The following is a 25,846-nucleotide window of genomic DNA, read 5'->3' on the forward strand; positions in this document are numbered from 1 at the left end:
GCTACTGGACCCATCAGAATCAATGATCTATGCTAAGCTATGCTAAAACTGGTACCGTCAGAACCGGAGTTCGGCTGAATGGATTCGAAAACGGTAAAACTCAACTGTTTAACTCTGGGGGAGTTGTAAAATGAGCCTATTTCCAAAAAAAGTGGAGTATCCCTTTAAACGGTAGTGTATAATATGGTTATAACTGATTTTAACTATCAGCCCCATTTATTGCTTATATGCATGAACATAGCTCTTAACCAATCCATGTGGAAGTCATCCTCCTTCCCAATGGAATGCAAGTAACATTGTGGCAGTTTGTGTAAACCATCCCCCCACTTACCCCCATGGACTGAAAAATAACAAGGTCACAAAAGGACAAGTGCCTCTGACCATTTACCCGCCACCCCTGAGCCTCATGATGCCTGAACTGCCCTCGGCCACAGAGACGGTCTGTTTGTGCTCTCGTGAGGCTGCTGAGCGAAGGAACATTTACATGTTCTTTTCTGTGTTCTCACAGGCGTGGCCGTGGAAGGAGGAGGCAGAACATACACGCTATGAGGCAATCCCTTCTCAAAACCCCTGAGACTCTGAAAGAAAGAGAGGAGGAGGAAGAGAAGGATGATTAGCCTTCTCGTGGTAATTTAAAACAGGTGTCTGAAAGGGGTTGTGTGTGCGCCTTTGTGTGGTGCGAATGTGCACGAATGCTGTATGTTTTCGTGTACCACGTTATGTAAACCAAAACGACAAATTCCACAAACAGGAAATGACAGGAAGCAGGAAATATCACAAACAGGAAATGAAGGATGGCACTTGTAAGATTTATCTCCCCAACAAGTTCTTTGTAGGCTGGTGTTCCATAGTGGCTAAAGGGCTGCTGTATAGAAGGATGCTGGTTCAAGCCCCATAAGGAATGAGTCATGAACTATTGTGCCCCCATAACCTAATATATCCAAAGAAAGAACAACAGAATTTAGCTTCATCCATTCTTTTGTTTATCAGTATACTCAAATGTGGGTGTTTCATAAAAAAAAGCTTAATTTGAACAAAAAGCAGAGAAAACGATGTCTGGATCGGATTCAGAACGATGATCAAAACAGATTGAGTAGATCGAGTCCATCAACACCTCCAAAGCTTGCACACGCCTATACCTCTTTCTTGGTCGACATTTCATTCGGTAACGTTTGGTAGTTTTGATAATATTTGATAATCATGTTATTTTACATAAGCATAAGTGCATAAGCAGTGCTTCTCTCGCTGGTTTCTGCTTCTTATTTGCTTGTTTTGGATCCGGAGATTCTGGACTATTTCAGAAGATGCGTAATAGCGCTCCCTACCGTATAACAGTGAAAACATGGATTGCTGGAAAATTCAGTCAATGGCGGGAAAGACTTAAGTATATCTGTGAAATTAACGTGGCTATATTTTATAGATAGATCACTTGATGTTGGATGGATTTAAAAAAACATCTCCATTTGCACTCCATTTAATTTTAAAGCTGTCTTGAAAAAACTATTTGCGTTTTGTCTTTTACTACGGGGATTGCAATGAGTACTTTAAGCTGCTTTTGATGAATGCATGTGCTAAATGGATACTTGCATACTAAACAGCCCTCGAAAAACGGATGATTTTTCATGTTTCTGTCTGCTTAAGAATAAAAAACCATCTACTCTGAAGTAGAAAACAGATGAGTTTCCCTTTGAGTCATGGTCACGCTAAGTGCCTGGAGCATCTTGCTTCACAAAACCACAGGAATTAATTTACAGATTTGTTCTTTTCATTTAGAGCATCAATGCTACATTTCAAGGCGCATTGGCCATTTGTAACAGCTCAGGTTCTTTGAACAGCTCAGGTTACATGTGGTTCCATATGTGGAGCCTTGGCCGTGCAGTCGGACCCTCTTCACACCGTGGTGCTAGCGGTCCCACTCCACCCATTGCTGGCCAGAAACTGGATAGCCCAGGTGGATCTTGTGTGCTTGAGCCTATCAATCATTTCACTTCCAAACTACCCACACCTCAAAAAGGGAGGGAAAATGAAAAAAATCTGGCTTGTGGGAGGGGGACACATGTTCTCCGCTCTCTCCCCCATCTGGCCGAAATGTTTGACAAGTAATTTTGCGAGCAGTCCCCAAGAACACACAAAGCTGCTCACACTGCACTGTTTCCAGATGTTCTCCAAGCGGCGCCAACACACAGATACATGTGAACGATTCCCGCCCAGTCGCACCGAGGAGAAATGAAAGTTTGTCTAGGGGAAATGGGATTGCGTGAGGGTGTGTGCGTGTTTAGATGCAGCGGTGCATGTGCGTGTCGGCTTTTTCAGCTTCCCTTCCGTTTTTGTCCTTACATATGTGTGTGTGTTGGTATTTTTGGGTGATTGAGGGTTAAAGATGACTCACTGTATTACTCATTGGTCCAGGGACACACAAATTCAGCGTACATGACGCCATGTGCTTTCACAAGCTGATCAGCAGTGAACACAGTTTATAGTCTGCAGAGATGAGAGAAGAAAGGACATAGTTAAAATACCAAAAGGAATGCAAATCAGACAAGCAAAGATAATTATGTTTTTTGTTGTTTACGTTTTCAGACCCATGGACCTCCCATAAAAACTCTCAAACTTTGGAAGCCTATTTCCACAACAGCCTAAAAAATAAACGCGATTGTGAGTTTAAAATAAGAAATAGTAACATTGTGACATACAAAGTCAAATTATGACATATAAAGCTGCAACTGTAAGATATAAAGTAAAAATTACCTTTTTTATCCTAAGTGTCAGAATGCAACTTACATGATAATGTACAACAACAACAAAATAAATATGGAATATATTCTTTAAAGGAAATCCTTTTTTTTATGACATCATTAATCAATCAATCAATAAATAAAATCAATCAATAAAATTTAATCAGATTAATTTCTCTGAATCTATTTGGAGGTTTAATTGGTGACAGCCTTTGTAGTTTTATGAATTTTCCACAGAGACTTGAAGAGACTTTTTCAAAGTAATAAATATAATATACAAAATAAATATACAGCAACATATACATGTTTCAACTCTTCTTATACTACCAAATGCACACAACATGAAGGAGGTGGCCTTGCCTGCAAGACGAGAAGAATGACGGGAGAGAGAGAGAGAGAGAGAGAGAGAGATGAGAGAGAGAGAGAGAGAGAGAGAGAGAGAGAGAGAGAGAGAGAGAGAGAGAGAGAGAGAGAGAGAGAGAGAGAGAGAGAGAGAGAGAGAGAGAGAGAGAGAGAGAGATGTGGGGGGAGTGTAGAGGGGCCATATAAAACCCCTGGAGCACAAGCCATGCTTTATCTTGTGACCCGCTCATTTCTGTCTCAGGCACAGGAAACCCCTAAACTCTTTCAGCCCTGCCCCAGCGCCTGCATACACACTCTCTCACACCTCAGCGTGCTCAGAGACCAGAATGGCTGTACGAAGAATGAATGAACTCTGGAAAACCATGGCTCTGGCTTTAATGTTCGGCTTTCTTTTGCTTCACAGTAAGTTTATTTGAAGTCTTTTGTAAGCTCTTTTGTGTATTACATGCAGCGTTGTATCATTGTTTAACCGTTTGCATCCTTTTTATGTTCTTATTTTATATTTTGTATACATTTTTTTGTACAGATTTATAGGAACATCTTTTTTTTCCTTATAATTTGTCAGGATTCATCATTTTGTAAGCTGTATAAAAGTATCACTGATTTTGAGATCGAACATTGTTTTATTAAAAAAAATAGCCTCACCTTGATTGATGTGACACCCAGCAGTTTGTGGTGTTTACTCAATGGAGACAGTGTTAAAAAGCTAGCGAGAAACTAAAACAAAGGGCTCTGGCTTGGAGTGGAAACATGCCGTTGATCGTAATTGCGAGCTATATCCTGCTCCCCGTCTGGGTGGAGCTGGCCGAAACATGGGCGTATATGTGTGTTTTAGGGACCGAAAAGCCTGGAAACTGTCTGAGGAGTCTGTTAAGCATCTTTATCCTGATTTCTATGACTGCATGTGGTGAAATTGCCCTTTTGTAAAACAGACGTTGAATGGATTTATTAGACTGAAATGTGGACAACAGTGTTTGGTTCATGTTCTCCTGAAAATAGATGGATGTTTACATTATTAGCCACAGGAATGAAGACAGTAATGTAAACGGCACTCGCTTTCCAGAGAGATTCCAGGGAGTTCCGTTATTTCAAAAAGGAGTAAAAAGAGCTGGTTCGTGAGTGACGCCCATGTGGGCAGGGCAGAGCTGTACGCCCCTTTTCCCAAGAGGTGAGAGTAATGCCGTTAGGTTTAACGGTGGGAAGTCTGTTTTTTTTAACACAGTGCAACTTCTCAAAAGCGTAGTGGTTGAATTAAACACCAGGACATTTTACTGTTAAAATGTAAAAGAAAACAAATATTAATTTGTTACAAAAAATGCACTTCCATAGCAAACAAACACTCAGCACATCATCAGTTTTCAAGCTAAATGAAATTTTTAATTAGACAGCCTGCCCCTCTTTGTTAGAGAAGAGAAACCAGCGAAGTTGGCCATGTAATATGACATCTGAAGTTAACGTGCCCTATATTCCTATAGTTCTCTCCTCAAATACTGTTCAGTGTTTTTTATAAAGAGAAATGTGAAACTGTAACCCAGCTGAATTCATCAGGCTGCAACCGTCATGCTGCCGTTAAGACTTTGGAGGTTGCAAGAAGTCATTGTTAAAGTGAAGCCTCTTCCCCTCCCCACCAAGAGACCGCAAAGCACTGTAAGTTTCCATTCCCACCAGTCTGTTAAATGCTTGGCACTTTAGTGCAATTGGCACTCCTGTGAGACTTTGCCAATGGATGGTCAGAACATAGCAGCACTTTTCAGCCAACCATGGAAATATGTGTGTATCAAGAGGGAGCAGGTCCTAACGTTGCAGATGTTGGTATCGCCATTAAAGTTCCGAAATTTCGGAAAGTTCATCATGTCCAACAGAAAATCTTAAATGCTAGTTATAACTATTCAAACAGATCTTAGCAGACATTAATCATAATTAAACCTTAATTAAGTCTTAAGTTAGCATTATAGGTTTTAGATCATAAAATATTTGTTACGGGAAACTTTTCAAGTCCTGCATCTTGGACAATATTTCTTGTTAAATTACTGAAAATTATTTTATGCAGGTTTAAAGACTCTTATAAAGATTTTTTTATTTGTTTGTTTGTTTGTTTTGCCATACCAGCATCTCTGGCTATTGTATTGGCCAGATTGATAGTAAAAGTAAATAGTGGTAACATACATGCTTAAAAATTATACAGAAATTATATTATATAATAAAACATCATGGTTGAACCCACTTCAATGTGTGCTATTAACACACAATATTGGAAGGGCATTGACAGAATTGTGAAGAGTGACCAATTTTGGTTGTGAAAGCAATATTCTGTTCATGTTGTGTTGGCAGAATTTATTATAACAGCTCAAACACCAGAGCAAGCCACTACCAATGCCGAGGTCATGGGGTTGACTCCCAGAGAATGCATGAACTGATAAAAACTTATACATAAAAAGAATCTACTAAATACATAAATGTAAATTTACAAAATGATAAAGACTGATCTGAAATTGAATTTTCAGAAATTCAATTTATAATAACCGAATCCACGGTTTCAGTATGTGGACACTCATCCACAAGCTACAGTTGCTGCAGAATTAAATTAACCAAAGCTAAGTGGCTAAAAAGGGTCAAATTACATGGTATTTGAATAAAGCCTCAGAGGAAAGACTCAGAAGATAGAAGTACTGCATTCCAACCGGCCACCCACTGTTCAACGGTGACAGTGACCTCCCATTGCAAGTATTGCTCTTTTAGAGGCGTAATCTTCCTCCTCTAATGGATGGGAAAGGGCAAGAAAGAATGATTCGCTATGACAGCCTGTTGGCAAATGTGTTTAGCTGAGCTCACATTCACCCCATAGTTACGTTAGCCACCCAAACGACATGCTAAATTTCAGTTACCACCTTTTCCCATGTTGTTAGTTCAGCCATTATACACCCTGGTAGCTATGTGGCATTTCAGTGGACAGGTGCCAAGATAACGGTTGGTGCCGCCCAAGCATCATGTAATATTATTCAATCTGGCTGCGTTTTGAGCTCAAGGGCGAGTGAGAAAACACCTTCACGCGTCTTTAGCTCCCTGGCAGACCTAGCGTCCCAGAAGCAGGTATTTTCCCAGTCCTAAAACTGCTACTGTGGTGTATTACAATTCGATATCTGGAAAAAATCCAAGGCCTAGATCAACTGTACCAACAGGAGCCAATTCATCCACCCTGATCTGAACCAACACATGGGAACATCCCAAACAACACAATGGAGGATGTTTAAAGGGACTGTTATCACACACATTTTTATTGCATTTACTGGTAGAGCAGATGCATATTTTCATGGGTTTAGTCACACAAAGATCACATAGTCAAGGCACAAAGGAAGAGGAAGTTCATGCATGCCAGTGCTCATGCATGATAAAAACAAAATGGATGGCAGAGGTCACTACAGGGCAAGGAGTGAAATAATGAGCTTATATATGTGTACCTTAGTTCTGGAATATTCTCCTTGGCTGACAATGCGCTTTTTGGCCAACAAAAACATGCAGCTGCCAGTTTCTCATGACTTTTAGCTATTGCCTGGCATTCCTGCAGTCCTAGGCCACTTAACGTCACATTCGCAAGGGTGGGAAGCCTATACATAAATGCTGTAGAATATCTTACATCACTCCGATGATTTGGGTGTGCTCGGTCTCACTGGGCTTCTCAGTGCATATTGATTGTAACTGAAAGGTTGTAAAAATAAGCAGTTCATTCTCAGATTATGTGAAAAGATCATCTGCGCAAACAGTAATTTGTATATGTTTACACATTTATGTCCATCAGCCCACTTATTATTAAGAAAAAGATACAAAACAACTGTTACGTATCATATTAAGAACTAATGTAAACTATCGACTAACAGACATGTTTAATTAGCTGAACATCATCTTAAATGAGACAAGACAATCTGGAATCATATCAGGGTTTGTTGTTGTTGCTCTTGTGAGTCTGTCATTCTGTAGTTCCCCTGGCACTCCAATACAGTTTTGCAGTTATTGCGTCTCTCACAGCTGGCATGCAGCTTCCAACCACTCTCACTCTGACACCGCGCTCTGGTAATACGAGCATCCAAAAACATTAGTGAGTCCCAACATTAGTGTGTAATTAGCCTGTGGTACAACAAAACCCGTAACAAGCGGAAACTCCAAGACACTAGCAGACCAGTCTGCTGGTTAGATCGTCATATTAGTCAAATAGCAACTTATAAAGTGTTGGCAAAGCTTCAGCTTCACAGAAACTCTAGCTGTAACCTTTAGGAAAAAATCTGTTCACTTTGATGAGAAACTTGTGCAACATCCTGTACCTAGTCATATATTTGTGCTTTTTCCATACTTAAGGTTTTTAAAAAACGAATCTTTTAAAAAAACTGTATTTTCTTATAGAAAAAAATATGTTTTTTAATGTATAATATATATATATATATATATATATATATGTATATATATATATATTTATTTATTTTTATTTTCTTATAAAGAAAATAAACGATTTTTTAAAGATTTTTTTAATGAGTGTGTGTGTGTATATATTATATTATATATATACACACACACACACATAAAAAAAAGCGTTTATTTTCTCTATAAGAAAATAAAAAGTTTTTTTTTAAAGGTTTGGTTTTTTTTATCTTACTTATGGAAAAAGCACAAATTAGTTGTTAAGTACTATATATTTATATATCATATATATATATCATATCTGTGTGTATATATGATAGTATCTAACATAAACTAATAGTTATCACAAAATATCAAATAGATATCATAACAAACACTGTTTGTGCTTTTGATGTGTACAAAGATTGAGTTATATCATTGTTTTTTCGTAATACTTGTTACGTGCATGTAACTTTATGGAGAAATTTGCAGTTCTGTGGTGGTTTTCGCCATTTTGCCTGAGGAATAAACAGAGTTAATGTGGCTTGGCTGAGCCTCTTTAACCAGTGGGGTAATTAATGTTCAGCAAGCAGCACAACACTGGGGCAATTCTACCTAATGTTCCCTAATTGAAAACATAAGATTTTATCCTTTGCTTGCCATCAAAAGCACGAGGACTTTCTCACAGCAGTCTTTCCTCCTTAACCACAGTGTTACAGAGCCCAGGGGATTTGTTACGGTTAGCCAGAAAGTGAGAGAGGGGGCAAAACCCAACCCCAGTTTTTCTTTTGTGTGATGAGAAGTAAAAAAAAAAAAAAGAGAGAGCGAGAGAGAGAGAGAGAGACGCTTCAATACCCTCATCTTTCTGTTGTGGCCTTTTCTCCAAGCATTGTATAAGCGGAGCATGGCAGTGGATCAAACATTTAGATATCCAATTACATTGTCTGAATCAATCTGCGTGATGATGTCAAAGAACAAGAGCCTGGAAATGGTCCATGGACATCTGCAACCACGCAATGCTTTTGGTGCTGACAGTGAGCTGCAAAAAGTGGAGGCAGCTGGCAGCTGGAGGGGGTGACAAGATCATGCCTGTTTTGGACAGTAGGGGTGCTATAAAAAAACAAAAAAAACAAGGTTTGATGTATTAAAAACACTAAAATCTGCAACATTCATTAACTAAACCATGAATTAAACTTTTATAATATCTGTACAGTATGGATCTTATGGAAATGAACACAGCAAAAACAGTGAATGAGACACTGTTGTAGAAGAATAGTAGAGGAATCCTTTAGTAGGTGGTCTGTGTATTAAATACACATCTCGAATTGGGTCCAAAGGAGTCAGGAATGGGATCATTACTGTGTGCATGTTTAACGCACTGTCTATAGTTTCTATCTGAGATACCTACATCCTGTCTGGCTTGGGGAACATTCCACACCTGACACTAATTTGATTAATTCCTTCTCCCCGTTTTTGTTTTGTCAGAAAACAACTGGGCTGTGGGCTCATTGCTAAGTAAACTCTCAGGATCAGCATGCTCGCAAATGGAAATAGTTATCCGGTAGTTGGGGTGGATAGAGTGACCACTGGATTTCCTAGTGTGTCCGTTAAAAGAGCCCATGAAGTCCTTTGACCTTTTGAGAAATAATATTTTGTGATCGCAACAAACAGTGCTTAATGTTTTAAATAAACCAATGAAAAAGACTCCAAATACTAGTTTAAAAAAGTTAAATGCGAAATGAAAAAGCCAAGTTTGTCAGAACAAACTTTAAACGTTGGCTTGACAAAGTCTTGTAAGAAAGTTGTATAACTTAAAGCCTTTCTCCCAACAGAGAAAATGAATCAGACAGATAGACATCGATAGAGCGAAGCGATTGATAGAACAATGGATGGATGATAAATGTTAACATAACAGGCCTGCTTAAGAGAGGGGATTGGGCTGCGGCTGATTCTGATCACCAAGAGACATTCTCTCTCTATGGCCTGGGTGGAGAAGCCATGATTCCCAGGCTGCCGTCCAGCTTAGCAGGCTGCAGACGTCAGGGCCTGAAGTTCTGAGAGGTTCCCTTGAGATATGTGCATCTGGTGATGGAGAAAGATGGACTCCACCCTGCTGGACAACACTTTAGGGATTATTAGAGTGATTACCAAAACTTTTGTGTTGCCTACATCTGCGTCATCACAATCTTTCCTCTTTCGCTGAGCTGTTTGTTTAGGTTTCTCCTGTTTCAACCAGACCTAGAGATAGGAGAGAGATAGGAGATCTTGAGATGGCCTTCTGTCCAGCAAGATAATCACATGACAGATCTGAGTGAGGAAGGGAGAACAAGAGGAGGTCTTTGTTAGGAAGCTGTCCCAGAGTTCAACAAGCTTGTGATTTAAGCATTAATGCGGGTATTTTAGAGATTAAAGACACTCCCTTATGAGCCGTGAAAAGGCAGATTGCTTATCGCTGCGTTCCCCCTGGGGATTGAGTTGAGGATACAGACCAGACATCTTCTAGAGTCAGAATGAAAGCAGGCATGTCTTTAGATTCCCAGAAATATATGTCTATGGGAAAATTAAAGTGACATCATTTTTAGTCTTATGAGTAGACCCATGGGACCATTTTAAAGAGGCAATGATCAAAACATGACTTAAAATGATTTGAAAGCCACTGAAAAAAGGTCATTTGGAGTTCTTCTGCCATCTCTCTAGCTCAGAACAACTCCATATACTGTAGATAAAAACAAAATAAAGCACAATTCTTGAAATCTGAACCCTACAACTAAGACTTAAAGGAACAGTTGCTTGGAAAATGAAAATGATGTTGTCTGCATAACTGTCTATTTAATGAGGTACTTCCTTTAAAACAACCCAAACATTTTAGGGGCATCTCTCATGTTTCCAGGGAATGTGGAAGGAGGAGGCTTTAGCTCTCAGGTTTATATCAGAGCTGTCAGGACGTGTCTGGCTAAGCTTACTGCCATACGTCCATTCAGACACAGCTGAAAGCACTGGGGATTTTAGAGAGTCTTTGCCTAAGATTGTCTCATTACATCAGACCAGACGTGCCAAAACTCCATCGGATGGATTAGAGCGGTTCAGAAATCTGGAGAGCACATTTGGTCCCTGTTGTGTCACTTTCCTTAGGAAAACAATGATTCTGGTCATATTTCTGTTGTATTGGTGGATGAAAAACATGCACTGAAGCAGTTAGGTGGAGCCACTATTATTATCACTCTTCCAGATCTCTGTTTATGCTTGCTGTCGGGGCATCCAGAAGTCACTTTGATTATCAGATCTCACTGCCACACAAACTTTGAAATATTAGATATGTCAAGAGGAATATCTCATTTGGGATTGAAAAGTTGTATGCCTTGAGGGGTTGAATTACAACAATTGACCAACTTCATCAAACTAAATGTGCATTCTACAATCTCTAATTTGTATCATACTGCCATGGTGACCTGACCACGTTAATAAAGAGCTAATTTTACCTTTCATCTCATTTCACTTTAGAGTAGACTATGTGCGTATTTGAGCATTTTGCAACTTTAAAACTCCTATAAAAATAATTGCCAAAATAATCATCAGCAATTTATGCATTTTCTTGACAATTTATGGATTTTACACATAACTTAATGTATATTATGCAGTAACAAGTGTATGTAGAACATTTATTAAAGTCTACATAAAATATATGGACTAAATATATGAATTTTATGCATAAATAAATTGGTGCATAAAATGTAAGCATACATTCAGACACTTTAAAAACTGGAACTTTCCCAATCTGGCGAACTCAGATTCGACTGGCTGACTTTACGCAACACAAGGTTTTCATCAGTCCAACTGGAAACAAAGATGTGTCCACAAGGTTTAATCAGAGGTCTGGCTATGAGAAACAATATTTATACGAATTGTCTAGATTACCTCATTCACCTCAAAGATCAGTGTTCCCTGCTATACGGATGATGATGTTGTACCACAACAAAAGTCATGTCTCAGAACAATCCCATGAAAACGTTTTGGACACTGTTTGCATTTGCATTTTAGAATCTAGCTAAATTACCTTAAAACCCAAAATTACATACGTATGATTTGAGATGCACTTATTCTAATCTCGTAGACATACCATGTAAGACAGAAACTTTGTCAAACAGGACGTCGTTACTGTGTAATCGTGTGCTGCTTTTATAAGTAGAAGGGGTATTTTGTTCTGTACACTTTAGACAATTAAAGACATTCGTTATCATACACGTTAAAAAAGATGGTTGTTCTGCTTCTCATTTGTAGAAAACACACAAAATACAGAAGTGTACAAAGGTGTTCACGTATGCTGGTCTTGTTTATGTGATATTAGGAGAAGAGGGAACATTCTTCCTAACAGTTATTATATCAATAAACATGTCAGGTTTTGGCTTGTGTAAGTCAGCGCTTAGTTTTTATTAACATTTTTAAGAGCTGTAGGATGCATGCCCAGTTCTGCCAATTAAACTATATAGCCACTCACAGTATCATGCACGATAGACCCGCTTACAAGACACTCAAGAGTGTATCTGTAATGAAGGAGGGGTGCTTCACGCTGTAAGTGCAGGCAGGCGAGTGCTTTCATGGTGGCCATGCACCCAAACAAATCACAAAATGCTAAGAATCACAAACAGCAAGCGAGGTATCATAGCAATCAACGAGATCTGAGCTTGACCAATCACAGATTGTCATTTCTTTTGGTGTTTTAACTAAAAATGTTCATCAAGGTTCATTGTTTCAGCATCGCTGCCTTATACAGTGGCCTTGATACAGTCACACCTGTTGAGACAAATGTAGAATTAGTTTATGATCAGGGTCTGGCAGATATCTGTGTATTGCTAGTTAGGAAAACACAAGACCACACGGCATGAGCCAGATAACATTCTTAAGTAGGGCTGAACGATTAATTGCATTTGCGATAATATCGCGATATGATGAAACGCGATTTTGTAATCGCAAAAGCTGCGATTACTCTCTGGTCACGTGACACGCGATAGTAAAGCAATCTGCACTGCAGATGAAGCATCAACTTGTTACGCTACGCATGTAGGCCTGGCATAGGCTACAGGAAAGAACAGTTTGTTTAATTTATGCGATTGTGTTATAGATTCTCTTCAACGATTCTGTATGGATTCAGATAATTTCAGAATCGAGACTGAGCTTAGTTTTAAACACAGATGCGTTGCGTGATGACGCTGCGTGTGCTTTATACACAACCGTATTCTGCTTGCTTCTAATTCCTCTGTCACACACACACATTCGAACCTTCCGAAAAAATAGTCTTTCATACAGATCGGAAAAGTTGAAGCGAAGGACATTCGCGGGCTTCATTGCACTAGAATGGCACTCGCTGTGAAATACGCGCGCTTTGCTTGATGTTACTCTAGTAGTGCGCGGTCCCGCCCGCCGGTATTTTCCTTACAAATGCTCTATAAAGGCATCATATGTCTTTTGGAATGCAGTTGGCTTATATATTAAAAATAAAAACATGAAAACCATCGACAGAAGCTGCTTTCAATTTCAAATACCCACGCCCGCTTTGTGAAGAGCTCTCACATGCGGCTGTGAGCGACTCTGTCTACGTGTTTAGCCTACTTGCACCTCAAAATGCGTTTATGACGCGAAATTAATGTAAACAGTCAGTTATGTCTTAAGGTATTAAAAGGACAGGACAAACCACATATTATATTTCAAAAGAGATCTGTGCATTAGTGTGAAGCAGCTTATCGTATCTAAACTGAGAAAGAAAAATCACTTAATCACAGCTGTTTCAATGTTTTGAAGCTATTCGTTTATATAGCCTATTTAAAATTATTAACATGTAACTGTATTAATTTCGTTTTTTAATGTGTAATTATTTTTAAAAGTAGCCTACTTATAATTACATATGTAATTAAATAAATATTTAAAGTTTTATTAATAAGATTCATTAAATAAAAAAGTTGATCGGCTCATTCCCACCCATATTTTACAATGATTTATTGCTTGTGTTTGTTGAATAATATAATAGATAAAGAGCTTAAAAAATAATCGTATATTAAATCGCAATCGCAATATTGGTAAAAATAATCGCAATTAGATTATTTTCCAAAATCGTTCAGCCCTATTCTTAAGCCTGTGTGACAACGAGTTTGACGGCAAGACGTGTGGTGTCCTATATGACACCACAAATTGTTCTAAATTTAAAGCTCAGCTGCTCAAATGCCCAATGGCAAAAAAAAAAAAAGAGTCATCAAGCCTTTGCTGAAAAACACTTAAGAGTATTTCGGGATCAATAGAAGTTATGCTCAATCAACAGCATTTGTGGCATGTCAATTACCACCACAAAAAAAGTATTTTCCACTTGGCCCGTTTCCTTTAAAAAAAAGAAGAGGAAAATTATGGGATACACATTTTAAATTATGGAAGAGAAAGGGGCTAATCAATAAATGTAAAAATATTCACTGTTTCGATAGTTTAGTCACAAGTGTAAACATAAGCATGACTGTAGTTTAATAAATTACTTATAAACCTTTTATGTGTAAAATTATGTCCAATATTTACTTAATTACAATTTTACTTAAATACTGTAATGCATCAGTTTTAACAAAATACTGTAACATGTTAGTTTTACAATTACAATTTTTTTAATCCACCAAAATATTCCATTTAGAGCAATCTCTATAGCCAAGATGATTTTCTTGAATGTGTCAGTCAAAAGTGAAAACTCTGAATTTGACTTGAACACTTCTTGAAGTTCAATGACTTTTGGATGTGGTGTAGTTAGTTGAGGATGCAACGCCTAAAACAACCAAGAAAATGAATTCACTCGTACGTTACGCCCAGCCACGCGCTTCCTGCATTCCACGCCTCTAGACAAAACTCTTTCTTAAGGAGTGTGGTAATGTACAGCCAAGCTAAAGGTCTTGACTTTTCGAGGGTGATGTTTATTTGCTCAGTCAGTGTCGGCAGCATTACCCTCCTGCTTAAGTTATTAATAATGCAGAGTGGCTGTGCAAACAAGGCACATTTTTGGAGAGGGTGGAGACAGAAGGGCATTAAATAACAGTCAAAGAGGGGCCAGGCCTCTTCTCAACCTCAGGGTTCACCTACCACCCACATGCTAGCAAACATGTGCGGCAATCTCTGGATGAGGAGCATCTGACACTCAAGTTAAACCCTGCAAGCCCTTTGTGATTGCGTAGTAGCCTAATATATTAAATGAAGGGGTGGCATGGAAACCTTGATTAAAATCCAAACTCTACTGTTTCACAAAACCTTTAAAATTTGTAAAAAAAAAAAAAATTATATATATATTAGGATTGTATCACTGCTATGAATGCAGAATTTTCAGCACCATAGTAAAATAAATCTGTGGTGCAACCACAGAATGCAACCAGTGCAATCTTATTCATGAACAAATTACTTCTATGAACAAATGAATTTAGTGAATCAAAAACATAACAGCGTAACCCCATCACAAACAAATGACTCCTATGAGCCAATAATTTTTTTGGGTGAATCAAAAACATACATATGGCACAAGCAGTTGTATGATACCCGAAACAAATGACTCTTATGAGATGGTTATTTTAATGAATATTTGGTAAAGAAGACAGAGAGAGAATTTCTTGTGTCCAAATGGAAATATATCTGAAATGGAATCAAATCAGAATAAAATTAAAAACTAAAACCAAGAGCTTGTGAATCAGAATCAAATGTGAATCAGGAATACTGATGTGCTGCTCCCTAAAACCATGTTCATGACCAATAGAAACTATTGACTTCCTGTTTCAATAGGAAATATTTGACTATATATATATGTATGAATATATGACTGAGATGAATGTTCTGTGTCTGAGGTGATCTTAAAGCAAAATGAATAAGATCACATTGTAATTGCTGTTAAGGGCGGCGCATTAATGGTAGCTACAGAAATTATATCATGTTCTTCGTTATTTATGTAACATTCAGTTAGCCTATTCACCAACTTGAGGTGGGAGTCCAACTTAAAGCTTCTATTATTTGACATTGACATTGAACATTTTCTGTGTTTCCGTGTAGGTTGTCAGGCACAGGAAACCCATACAACTGATGCTACAAAAGACCCAGGAACAACTTCAGATCAGGCATTGGTGCCATCAACAGTCTTAGTACCAAACACAGCAAGTGTTACACCAACATCCTCGACCATTGAGCCTGAGGTCAAAGCTCAAACAACACTTGAACCAAACAAACCAAGTTCCAGTTACACTACTCATCACAATAGTATGAGCCATCAAGAATGTCCAAGAAAATAATTTGTAAAGTGTTTTTGTTGGTGAAACTACTATTACATGATTCTTTTTATTTTTAGCTCTATCAGAAACCAACGCCTCTGACAACAGCAAATCCGCCATCTTGACTACATTCCCATCAACCCAGCCAGAAACCGCAGCCCCCAAAAACGATGTTAAAGAGATAACGGAAACAGTGAAACGAGCCTCAAATCCAGCCTCAAATCAAGAATCCAGACAATCAGAAGTAAGTCATTTTGAGTCAGTTTTCTGGAATTCTGGATGGAAAAAACAATGGCCTGAAAATAATATAATTTGAACTATACAAGTTTTCTTTTAATTGATTATTGATCACTAATTTTCATCGGTCAACAGCTTTCATGAAGAATATGAAAAAGAATTCAAGAATATGCTGACATTTTCCAAAACTCAACGTGTATTGATCAATATAAAAGTAACAATTTTGAATAGAACTCCAATGCTGTGTTTTTCTTTACATGTCCCTTACAGAAAACAAGTATGGTAGAGGTACAGTGATGGTTACAGATGGTAATACCATGGCACTGATATTCATTTATATGGTACTCCAAAAGTACTTCCAATAATCACCATCATACTGTTTTAGTCTTTTTAGTACTCCTTGTGATTAATTGACAAAAAAGTACTACCATATTCTTGGACATTTACCAAACAGTATCATGGTCATTTTGAAAGGGATGAGAGTACATTCATTTTAGTACCATGGTAGTATATTATACAGTTATTTAAACTCCATTTAAACTCTTTTCCAACCCAAACAAGTGGACAGAATGATTTCAGATGTTTTCAGTTGCTGTCATCTGCGTCCGTGTACATTAGAAAGGAAGGAAGCTTCGTGTCTGAGAGGATAACGTTTAGCAAGGCAGTTTAAGCTGTTGATGCCTGTGAGCTCAGATTAGGGAGATCCTGTTTTGTCATTCGCTATAAATAATCCCTGCACACAAAAGATGAATGAGTGGGAGAGAAGAGGGGCTTCCTCTCACTGGTGCCATGCGGTTATGAACCCAGGAAAGAGGTTAGACAGAAGAAGTGGGGGGGGGGGGGAGATGATGATCGTCTATGTTGGCAAGAACTGATCTGAGACCAGTGAAATTGTTGGTGAGATAATAGTGTTGATAGCCCAGTCTGATGCAGAATCATTCATTTGTTTTCATCATGATAGGCATTGATCGTTGGGGCATGACACCATGCCATGACACATCATAACCTAAATGCTTTGTAGAAGGCAGGGAGATGTGCTAAACTACAAAGACTCCTTCCTGTTCACTTCCTCTTTTTGTTTTCTATATCAAGGGTTCGTGTCAGGAAGAGTGGAAAATGTCTAAATTAGGAAAGCTTAGGAATGCTAAATATCAAGGGCGTAGCATTTAGTTGGGGCGCTAGGGATATGTCCCTAACAATATTTAGCTATACTGAATTGTTCCTAGCAACAATTTTAATCAAAACATTTAATTACTGTATGTAAACCACTGTTGTTGTCATTTTGGACTACGCTTTCAAGTACAGGGACAAGTGTTTAAAACATAGCCTACATGCACAGTTCAGTTGAAAGTGAAAGTTTACTTTAACTTTAAATTAAACTGTTGGGCCAAATATCCATAAAATTTAGAACAACATTTAAATAAGAGGCCACGGTTTATCTTTCAATCAGATGCGCATGAAAGATGTGTTCGTTTCTACAGCAACAGTAGACTCCCTGTCACGTGTTCTTTCAGAAGCATCATTGGTTCAGTTCATTTTTGAAAATAGTGATGTGCAAAATCATCAAGAGCGCTGTGTGCCAAAAACACTGTGTGCTCTACATAGAGTATTATTACATTATTATGTGTAGGCGTATGTACTCTGATGCTGATGAGAGAGGTTGACGATAGCACTATGGACAAGTGTAAAGGTAAAGTTAAATCTGTTAAACTGCCTCATTGTCGTCATTACCTATAACATTGCAGAACTGATTACTTGATGTGAATATTGACTAAAAAACTTTTATTTTTTGCTGCTTTTATGTTCCCAACCAATGTCAAAATCAAACCTACTCCCTCACTAAATATGATCATGAAAAAATAATCCAATCAATCTTAACCAGTCTTATGTTATAATAAATTTCTTTCTCATGCTGATCACAAAGGTAGATGTTTTGAAGAATGTTGGTAACCAAACAGTTGATGGCCCCATTGACTTTTTTTCATAATATGGAAGTCAATGGGGCCCATCAACTGTTTGGTTACCAACATTCTTCAAAATATCTATTTCGTGTTCAGCAGAAAAAATAAATTCATACAGGTTTGGAACAACTTGAGGGTGAGTAAATGATGACAGAATTTTCATTTTTGGGTGAACTATCCCTTTAAGTGAGCATTAGATGAAGGAAAAGGTAAATGTAAAAAAAAAAAAAAAAAGTAAAATAAGCATGCACAAATAAATATCCCATATCAGTTGTACCAATATCGGAGTTATTTCATCAAAACAGACAAAAAATGCAACACCCATACTGAATCAACATCCCTTGATCAAATACAAATTATGACTCAAAATGCTGTTGATCAGGCTTACACAATGTTCAAATCCCTCTGAATATGTTAATATTTTGGTGTTTATGTGTTTCTCTAAAGCTGGATATGACGACAGAAGATAATGGCGCCTCCGGGTCTTCTCCTGCAGTTTTCGTGTCTGTGCTGGTGACAGGCTTACTGGTTGCTGCCATAATAATCGGCATATACTACTTCAAGTGCCATCGCCAAACCAACGGCAAAGGCATGAAACTGGTGAGTCCCCAAATGAATGGCCCAAAGAGTCCCCAGAAAAATATCCCTGATCATTAACTGTAATATCCTTACTAATTGTAACATCCTTACTAATATCAACACCAAGCAAATCTTTAAAGGAAATGTACACATTCATGCATTTCCTGCTTTTCCTGCCCAAACCGATGACTTCAACAACTGTTTCTCCACCACCAAGTGTTCCCGATCAAATTCCCATTTTGAACGTGTTATGCAATCATTTTAATTGCAAAGTTTAGCGTATTTGGTAAAGAAGTGTTGCCAAGCTTGTAATAAGAGGGAAACAATTGGCAACATATCAGTGCGGCGCAGTTCCTCCAGCACACGCCCAATCTAATGTTCAGAACCACAACACATGCAAATTAAACACAAACTGTTTCATCTCCAAGCCAATAGTTCGAAGATGTTTTCCTTCTCTGCTAAATGATGTCAAATTATGAAATTGAAACAAAGTGCACTCCTCCGAGTCCGGACCTAAAAAAAACCCATACAGGCTAGGATTTCATATGCTGCTGCTCAATGAATGCTTTAGGTTTGAAGATGCATCATGAAATATATTCCATTCAAATAAAAATGATTTTATGGCAGATTTCATATTCTGCTCCAAGAACACACCGACCTTATTTCAAGGGTCTTGCTCATCAAAGTCCTAAATGAAAATTAAAAATCTGATTGCGTGCTTCTTTCTTTGAGATGCCACCACAAGGCGCTGTTCACTTGCGGAAAGCAAGCTTCTGGAGGGCACTAATAATAATAATAAATAGCTAAATAAAAAAGTTAAATCTGTTTGTATCATGTTTTCATACAGGCTGAGGAGTCTTACATGGCTGACGAGGAGAACCAGGGCAACACTCTGGTGTCTGTGGCCCCACTGAACCAACCCGAGCCCCAGGAGAAGCCAAGTCTTAATGGAGAGTCACAAGAAGCAGTGAAGCCCCAAACTCCCCCTGCTGCCACCAATGGCCACTCGACCACCAAGACGGCAGACACAGAGCTGTGAATGAGCCGTTCTGCCAACGAGGGTCTGGGTGAAACGTTCAGTTCATGCTTCTTAAACCCAACTCAATCTACTGCATATTGACCTTGGCTGTCAGAAGGCACGAGGGAGACAAAGACTCAAATTCCCACATTTACATGTAAATATGATGCAAAATGTTCCATGTAAAGTCATACAGAACAAGTAAACACTTGAATCAAAGTATGGCATACAAATATATAAGATAAAAACAATTGGTCAAGTAATCCTCCTCCTTATCTAGCTAAATAAACGTCAATGCTTGAATGCTATATGAAAGATTGTTGTGATGTTATGAAAGTTGTAAAATGCCAGTTATGACAGGGATGATTTATAACAAGAACATCATATAAATTCAATCAAAATATGATGCAACAAAAAATAGTTTTAGTCCAAGAGGTGCAACCATTGAGTATAACACTACTGTCACTGTGGGGTGGGGAACCTTTCCCATGAGTCATTGCTGGCTTCCATAAGAGCAGCCAGGGCTGGAACACAACGCCGGGAGGATCCGTGCTCCTGTCCCAGCGCTCTAAAGCTTCCAGCTGAGTGTAAATCACATCACACCATAAAGAAACTCTCAGAATCCAATGGGCACGAGTTGTGTTTTTTTGTTTGCTTTGGGTTGTTTGTGTGTTTCTAGACTTATGAAATGTTCTATATGTTCTTCTTTGTGTACAGTATGATCCGACTAGTTAATAGTCTTGTATAATTTTGTTAATATCACTACATGACAAAGTAATGATTTCTGGAGTTGGTGAGAATGAAACATCAGTTCAAGTGAACTCCATTTCATTTCTGCGAACAACCCTTAATGTAAAATCCAACAATAGGTATGCTGCAAAGCCCGTTAGCACTCAGGGCTAAATATTATCTTACATTTCTGGATTGAGTTACACCGTACTTTGTAAACCAGTATTATGCTCTTTTTGTAATATTTTGTATTCTAGACATCTAGATGTAGTGTTTATGGACTGAATGACTGACTTAATCGTTTGGAAGACCTGCCCTAATTTCTAGAACTTTCTTGGGTGGGTTTGTTTTATTTTGTATCTACATATGCTAATACACTGTACATAAATCATTAGGCATAAACAAGTACGTAATTAGTTGCAGTCATTAAACCCTGGAGTTTACCCATCGCCTTTAGTTTTAGTAGATTCACTCCAATACAATGAGGAATAAAATTTCTGACACAAGACTTGACTAAGCCTTTGTGTAAAAATTGGGTGCTAGAGTGACAGTAGTATCTCTTGAAATAAACGGACAGAAAATGTAATTGTATTTTAAGGTTCAATATGAATATATGAACATATTAATATGAATATCATGTCCTTTATTTCAACTCTTGACATTTTGTTTTAACATTCCGGTGTTCAGTCTTATTTTGGATCGGTGTACTACCATTGTGTTAAACTGATGTATGTTTGTGATAGGAATAAAGTTTTGGAAAATAAATCAGTGTGTGATCACTAATCATTTCTACTTTACCCCAGTGAGACCTCGTCTTTGTGTGCCTTGGATCTATATGATGCAATTTTTCATTTATTTGGCTGCTGGGCTGTTTACTCAAGAGTATCTGTTTGATATGAAATACACACATATGTTCTCACTCCATCTCTCGGTTTCATTCCTGTACACACGTGCAAACATTTGGCTGGTATCAAAAGGCCATTTAAGCAAACAGCTGGTTTGTATAAGAGATGGTGATGACATCATTATGCAGGGATTTGGGTGGGGCTCGGTGGTCCCTAATCAGTTTAAGAGAAAGCAAGTCAGCGTTTATGTGTTACTGACTGCTGTTGTTAATGGGATAATCATATCATATCACAAATATCACCTGGAAATTACATTGCTAAACTTTCTAAACCAGCACAAATATCAATAAAAATGGCAACATTCCAAATATGAGTTCAAGACCAGAACCTCAGAAACCTTCAGTAGATCCAGACCAATATCAAACACCAGCACTGAAAAAATAAAATAAACTTAATTAACTCTTAATTTCAGACTTGTTTTTGAGTTAAAATATCCGTACACATCCTTAAAACGGGATCAATTGTCTTGTGAAGAAAATGTATGTGAAATTATTAAAAATGATTGTATTTGTTCAAAATACTTTTGCCACAGAAAAGCCTAATGAGCCTAATTAAAAAACAAATGATATTTTAAAAGCAATTAAAATCACCAGAAATCAAAAGTGACGGTTGTTGTTTCTTTAGGGAATATAGCAGTATTTATTATGAATGATTGTTTTAATTAGTGTGCCCTCATAATCCCCTTCCTCTCGAAGCAAAATCTCTTCTACTCTCTGATGAGGTGTTTGCAGGCGTAAGGGCGGGACAACCTGTCACTCACATGACATCACAGCTATGGCAAACAACAACCATCCAACAATTCAATCAATTCACGATGGATCAATTTTATTTATTTTTTTATCGCACTACATTGTTTCTTGTTTCACTCTTAGTCTTCAGAAGAGACTATTGCAACTTCCGTTTAATGCCTGTGGGGTACTCAAAAGACACACACAGGTAATTAAAATCTTCCCTATGCCTCCTCCACAACTGCCTTCTTGTAGGCTAAGCCAGGCCAAGATCCAGACCAAATATTTATGCGGCCTTATACGATGAAGACCAACGGCATAAAATATTTTTTTGTAATATTTAGCAAATATTGCTAAAAAATATCACAATACCAACGTGAAAGGAAACGAAAAAGACTGCCCTAACATTTTCCTGCCTGGAGCACATTCATATCATTTCACATATTTGATTCTATTGTGAGTCTTCTACCTAGGCTATATGTAATTTATAATCTCCTCTGATAATCACACAGGATGCTCTTATTCTCCACAATTCCTTTCCCATTACTCTAATGCCGCTCACTTTCATGATAAATATAGCTACAAATCATGAATGAACCACAATAACCTCACAGTGCAACCCTCCAAAACAAGTAGGCCTACAAACGAGTCTGGTACAAACAAACAACAGACTGAGGAACAACCTTCCTTTAGGACAGAAATAAATTTCATATCAAGACTTAACTGAAAAGAACGACTAGGACAGTTGAACTCAAAATAACCGGTCGTTGATGAGCCTACCCTGGGGTATCAGATTCTAACACACAGGCCTACCATATTTGTATAGGCCTGTAGCCTGTATGCTGCTGAATGATTTGCGTAGGCTACCATAGTAACGACATGATACTACAAGCGTAGGCTACACCACGTCTAAAAATCCATGATATGCCATGGTACGTTTTTTGTTATTTTGTAACATGGGCTACAAAATATTTTTACCTTCAATACACAGGTGTTTATCTTCACGAAGACCCTCCGCGTCTTTCACTATTGGATGGATTTGAAGGTTTAGTCCAGTTTTCTGTAGGTTAAGTTTTTAGTTCACTGTTTTAAAAGGTTTGTTGTTCTACAGTTTAAAAAAAAAACGTTCCAAACGATTCAGTGTCCGAGTGAGTTTCTCGAATGAATCAGACGAATCGCGAAACGATTCATGAAAAATGATTCATGTTTTGCATACTCACCCTATGTACTCACCCATTTGACAGATTCGTTGCAAAGAATCGCTTGAAAGAGCCATTCTTGAACAGCAGACAGAAAATACGGACATTGATCCTCTCTTTTCTCTATTCAAAGATGATCTAGACAAATACATGGAAACTATCCAAAGCTCTGTTAATCCCAAAGCATTGAAAACTGTATCTCTATATTAATCCTTTTTGTCCTCTTAAGGTTAATGCATTGTATTGTTCTTTGTTTTGTGTTACCCTGCAACTTATTTGTGTCTGTGTATCTTTTTTTTTCATTTTTTTTCATGTTTATCTGTATTTCTTTAAATGCTTTGTAATGTAAAAAAAAATAAAAAAAAATACAGACATTGATTTATAAAAAAAATTGACAGGAAAAACTAACAGGAACTGTTTTTCAACTAGGTAATCTCAGAATACAAAATTGTAGGATACTAATGCTCGTAGCATGACCAGATACAGAAATTATTTGACGCTGCCAAGAAGACTATGAGATGGTGCCATTCCTTTGCTATCGCCATGTCACTAATAATATTTTTACAGGCCATAAGCAAGAAAAAGTTTTAATCATCATTGCTGTGTTTTTCATGCGTGGTAAAATGCAAGTGTGATACAAAATAAAGTGTTTCCACTAGCCAGAAATAAAGTCTAATTGTCACTAGAAGGGCTTCAAAAATATGACCACTAGGCCTACTTTACAAATTGCAGTATTTAGCAGTACAGATCTGTATGATCAATAGAAAAGGAAAAAAAAACATGTTCTCATGTTTTGGTCACTAAATGATCACTAAATTTTGGTCACTAAATGGTCATGTATCCATATGCATATACCATTGTAGGCTATTTCTATGCTATGGCCAAAAAAATGATAATACAATTAATCTTTTTCTGTTGATCAGGCTTGTTCTCAGTGATCATCAAAACATGTGTTTGGCCAAGAGAAATCCTGAGCTTATCTGTTTATCTTGTAGAAAATACAGTTTTTTTCTGCGCGTGTGACAGAGTGTGACACGAGGAGTCAGAGATTAAACTCACACACATATATCCACACTCCCCCACCCAAGCCAAGGCAGCAGGGTGTTTTCTCTTGTCGGCCCTGTGAAGGTGTGTGTTGTCGCAGCTGTGAGGTTTGTCGAGTTTTCCTCCGCCTCACTCTGATGGTTAGATAGCCTTGCTGAGGGATAGAGTGAGAGAAGTCCAAGAATGTTAAGTGTCAGGGGGGTTCAGGCCACACCAGCCGAGGGAGGAGAGGTCGGAGAATCCCTGGAGAGTCTGTTGTCGTCACCGAGAGAGAAACGCAGATGAAGGGAGAGAAAGATAGAGGACGGATGAAGTCTCATGTACCTCATGTATTTAGGCTAGAACACTTGAAATGAACATAAATACCACAAAATGAATCTTTGGTTCATGTTATCTTTGGTACAGCTTTCTGTTCTGATTGAAGACCACCTCACATTGTAATTTTAACTCTTTAATAGTTTTGGAATAGGCATGATTTAATTTGTGTTATGATAATAATTTAATCAATGTTTACTGATGAAAGCTCCCTAATGGATATAATTGCATGGAAATCCTGTTCTCCAAACCACATGCTATGCCTATGCCTATCTATTGTAATTATTTATTTATTATTATTTAAATATTAAATTGATTTATTATTTTAATAAACAATTATATTATATAAATATTATAATTTTTAATTATAATACATTATATATTAGATATTATATTGTTCTTTGATTTGGTTTAATGCTTTGTTAATGTTTAATTGTATTGATTGCATTTCTACACCTGATATTATATTTCGAGACGTCTGTTTCAAATATCACTCATCTTTCTGACAGAGGCGTTTGAATTGTAAGTCAATGCAATCTAATCAAAGTAAACATTGGGTAAATGTGCTGGGTGATCACATGCTCTTATATAGCCTACAGAAAGCCATTTCATGTGACCATTCTGTCCCCATAATAGAAGCTGAACCCTCAGGAGGTTTCTATTAGGAATAATTGAGCTTAAGAATGTTTACCCACTTCCTGCTTTATGTGCGCATTTTGACTGCTTCATGTTGACATGGTCCAAGTTATCTCTCTCGGGGTTGTAAAACATCTGGTCCTTACAGATCCGGGTAGGAAATGTATCGACTTGACGGCTTCCCCGTTGCTAAAGGGAACCAGTGCTAATGCATCTTTGGCTTTGTTTCTAATACACGTAAAATCACACACTCTTATGCACAAGAAACTGTCCCTGCTTTCTAAAATGGATTTCATCAACACCTTTTCACTTCAAGGACAATAAAAGTATATGATCCAAATTGCTTTAATCTAATCTATTCAGTGACCAATATGGTCTGGAGATGGTTCTTTGTGTGCGAGAGGCATTCAGGCAATAAAGCTGAACAGAATTTCACTCAGATCGCCGCCAAAGTCGTAAAATAAGGGCGTGGGCATTAAATCCTCCTCAAACACACATTTCACACTCTCAATGGTTTTATTTGTCATATATATCCAACATATACATGCATCACAAGAGAATTCTGTGATTTTCCTTGAAGTCATGGACATTTCCACCATTGCACCATTTACAATTATTTATTGTTTGATAACATTCTGTAGAATGCCTATTAAACCATTATTTATTGTTTATGTATCCACATGCACATAATTAAATAATATCTCCACTTTTTTTTCATAATTTAACCAAAATGACTCA

General features: G+C 37.7%; 1 protein-coding gene and 1 long non-coding RNA gene across 2 annotated transcripts; one reads left to right on the forward strand and one right to left on the reverse strand.

Annotated features, from left to right (window-relative positions):
• Positions 1-309: 309 nt before the first annotated feature.
• On the reverse strand, positions 310-3,871 carry LOC306985540. The gene is made up of 3 exons (XR_013794821.1): positions 3,744-3,871; positions 2,390-2,481; positions 310-578 (listed from the first exon to the last, which is right to left on the reverse strand). It is a non-coding gene; the product is annotated as an uncharacterized lncRNA (long non-coding RNA).
• cd34 (CD34 molecule) lies at positions 3,214-20,753 on the forward strand. The gene is made up of 5 exons (XM_079587901.1): positions 3,214-3,500; positions 15,543-15,746; positions 15,835-16,001; positions 18,403-18,555; positions 19,382-20,753. The coding sequence occupies exons 1-5, from the start codon at positions 3,425-3,427 to the stop codon at positions 19,571-19,573; spliced, it is 792 nt and encodes a 263-aa protein (XP_079444027.1). The 5' UTR covers positions 3,214-3,424; the 3' UTR covers positions 19,574-20,753.
• The last annotated feature ends 5,093 nt before the right edge of the window (positions 20,754-25,846 follow it).

This window comes from Phoxinus phoxinus (assembly GCF_949152265.1).
Source record: "Phoxinus phoxinus genome assembly, chromosome: 18".
Lineage (NCBI taxonomy): Eukaryota > Metazoa > Chordata > Actinopteri > Cypriniformes > Leuciscidae > Phoxinus > Phoxinus phoxinus.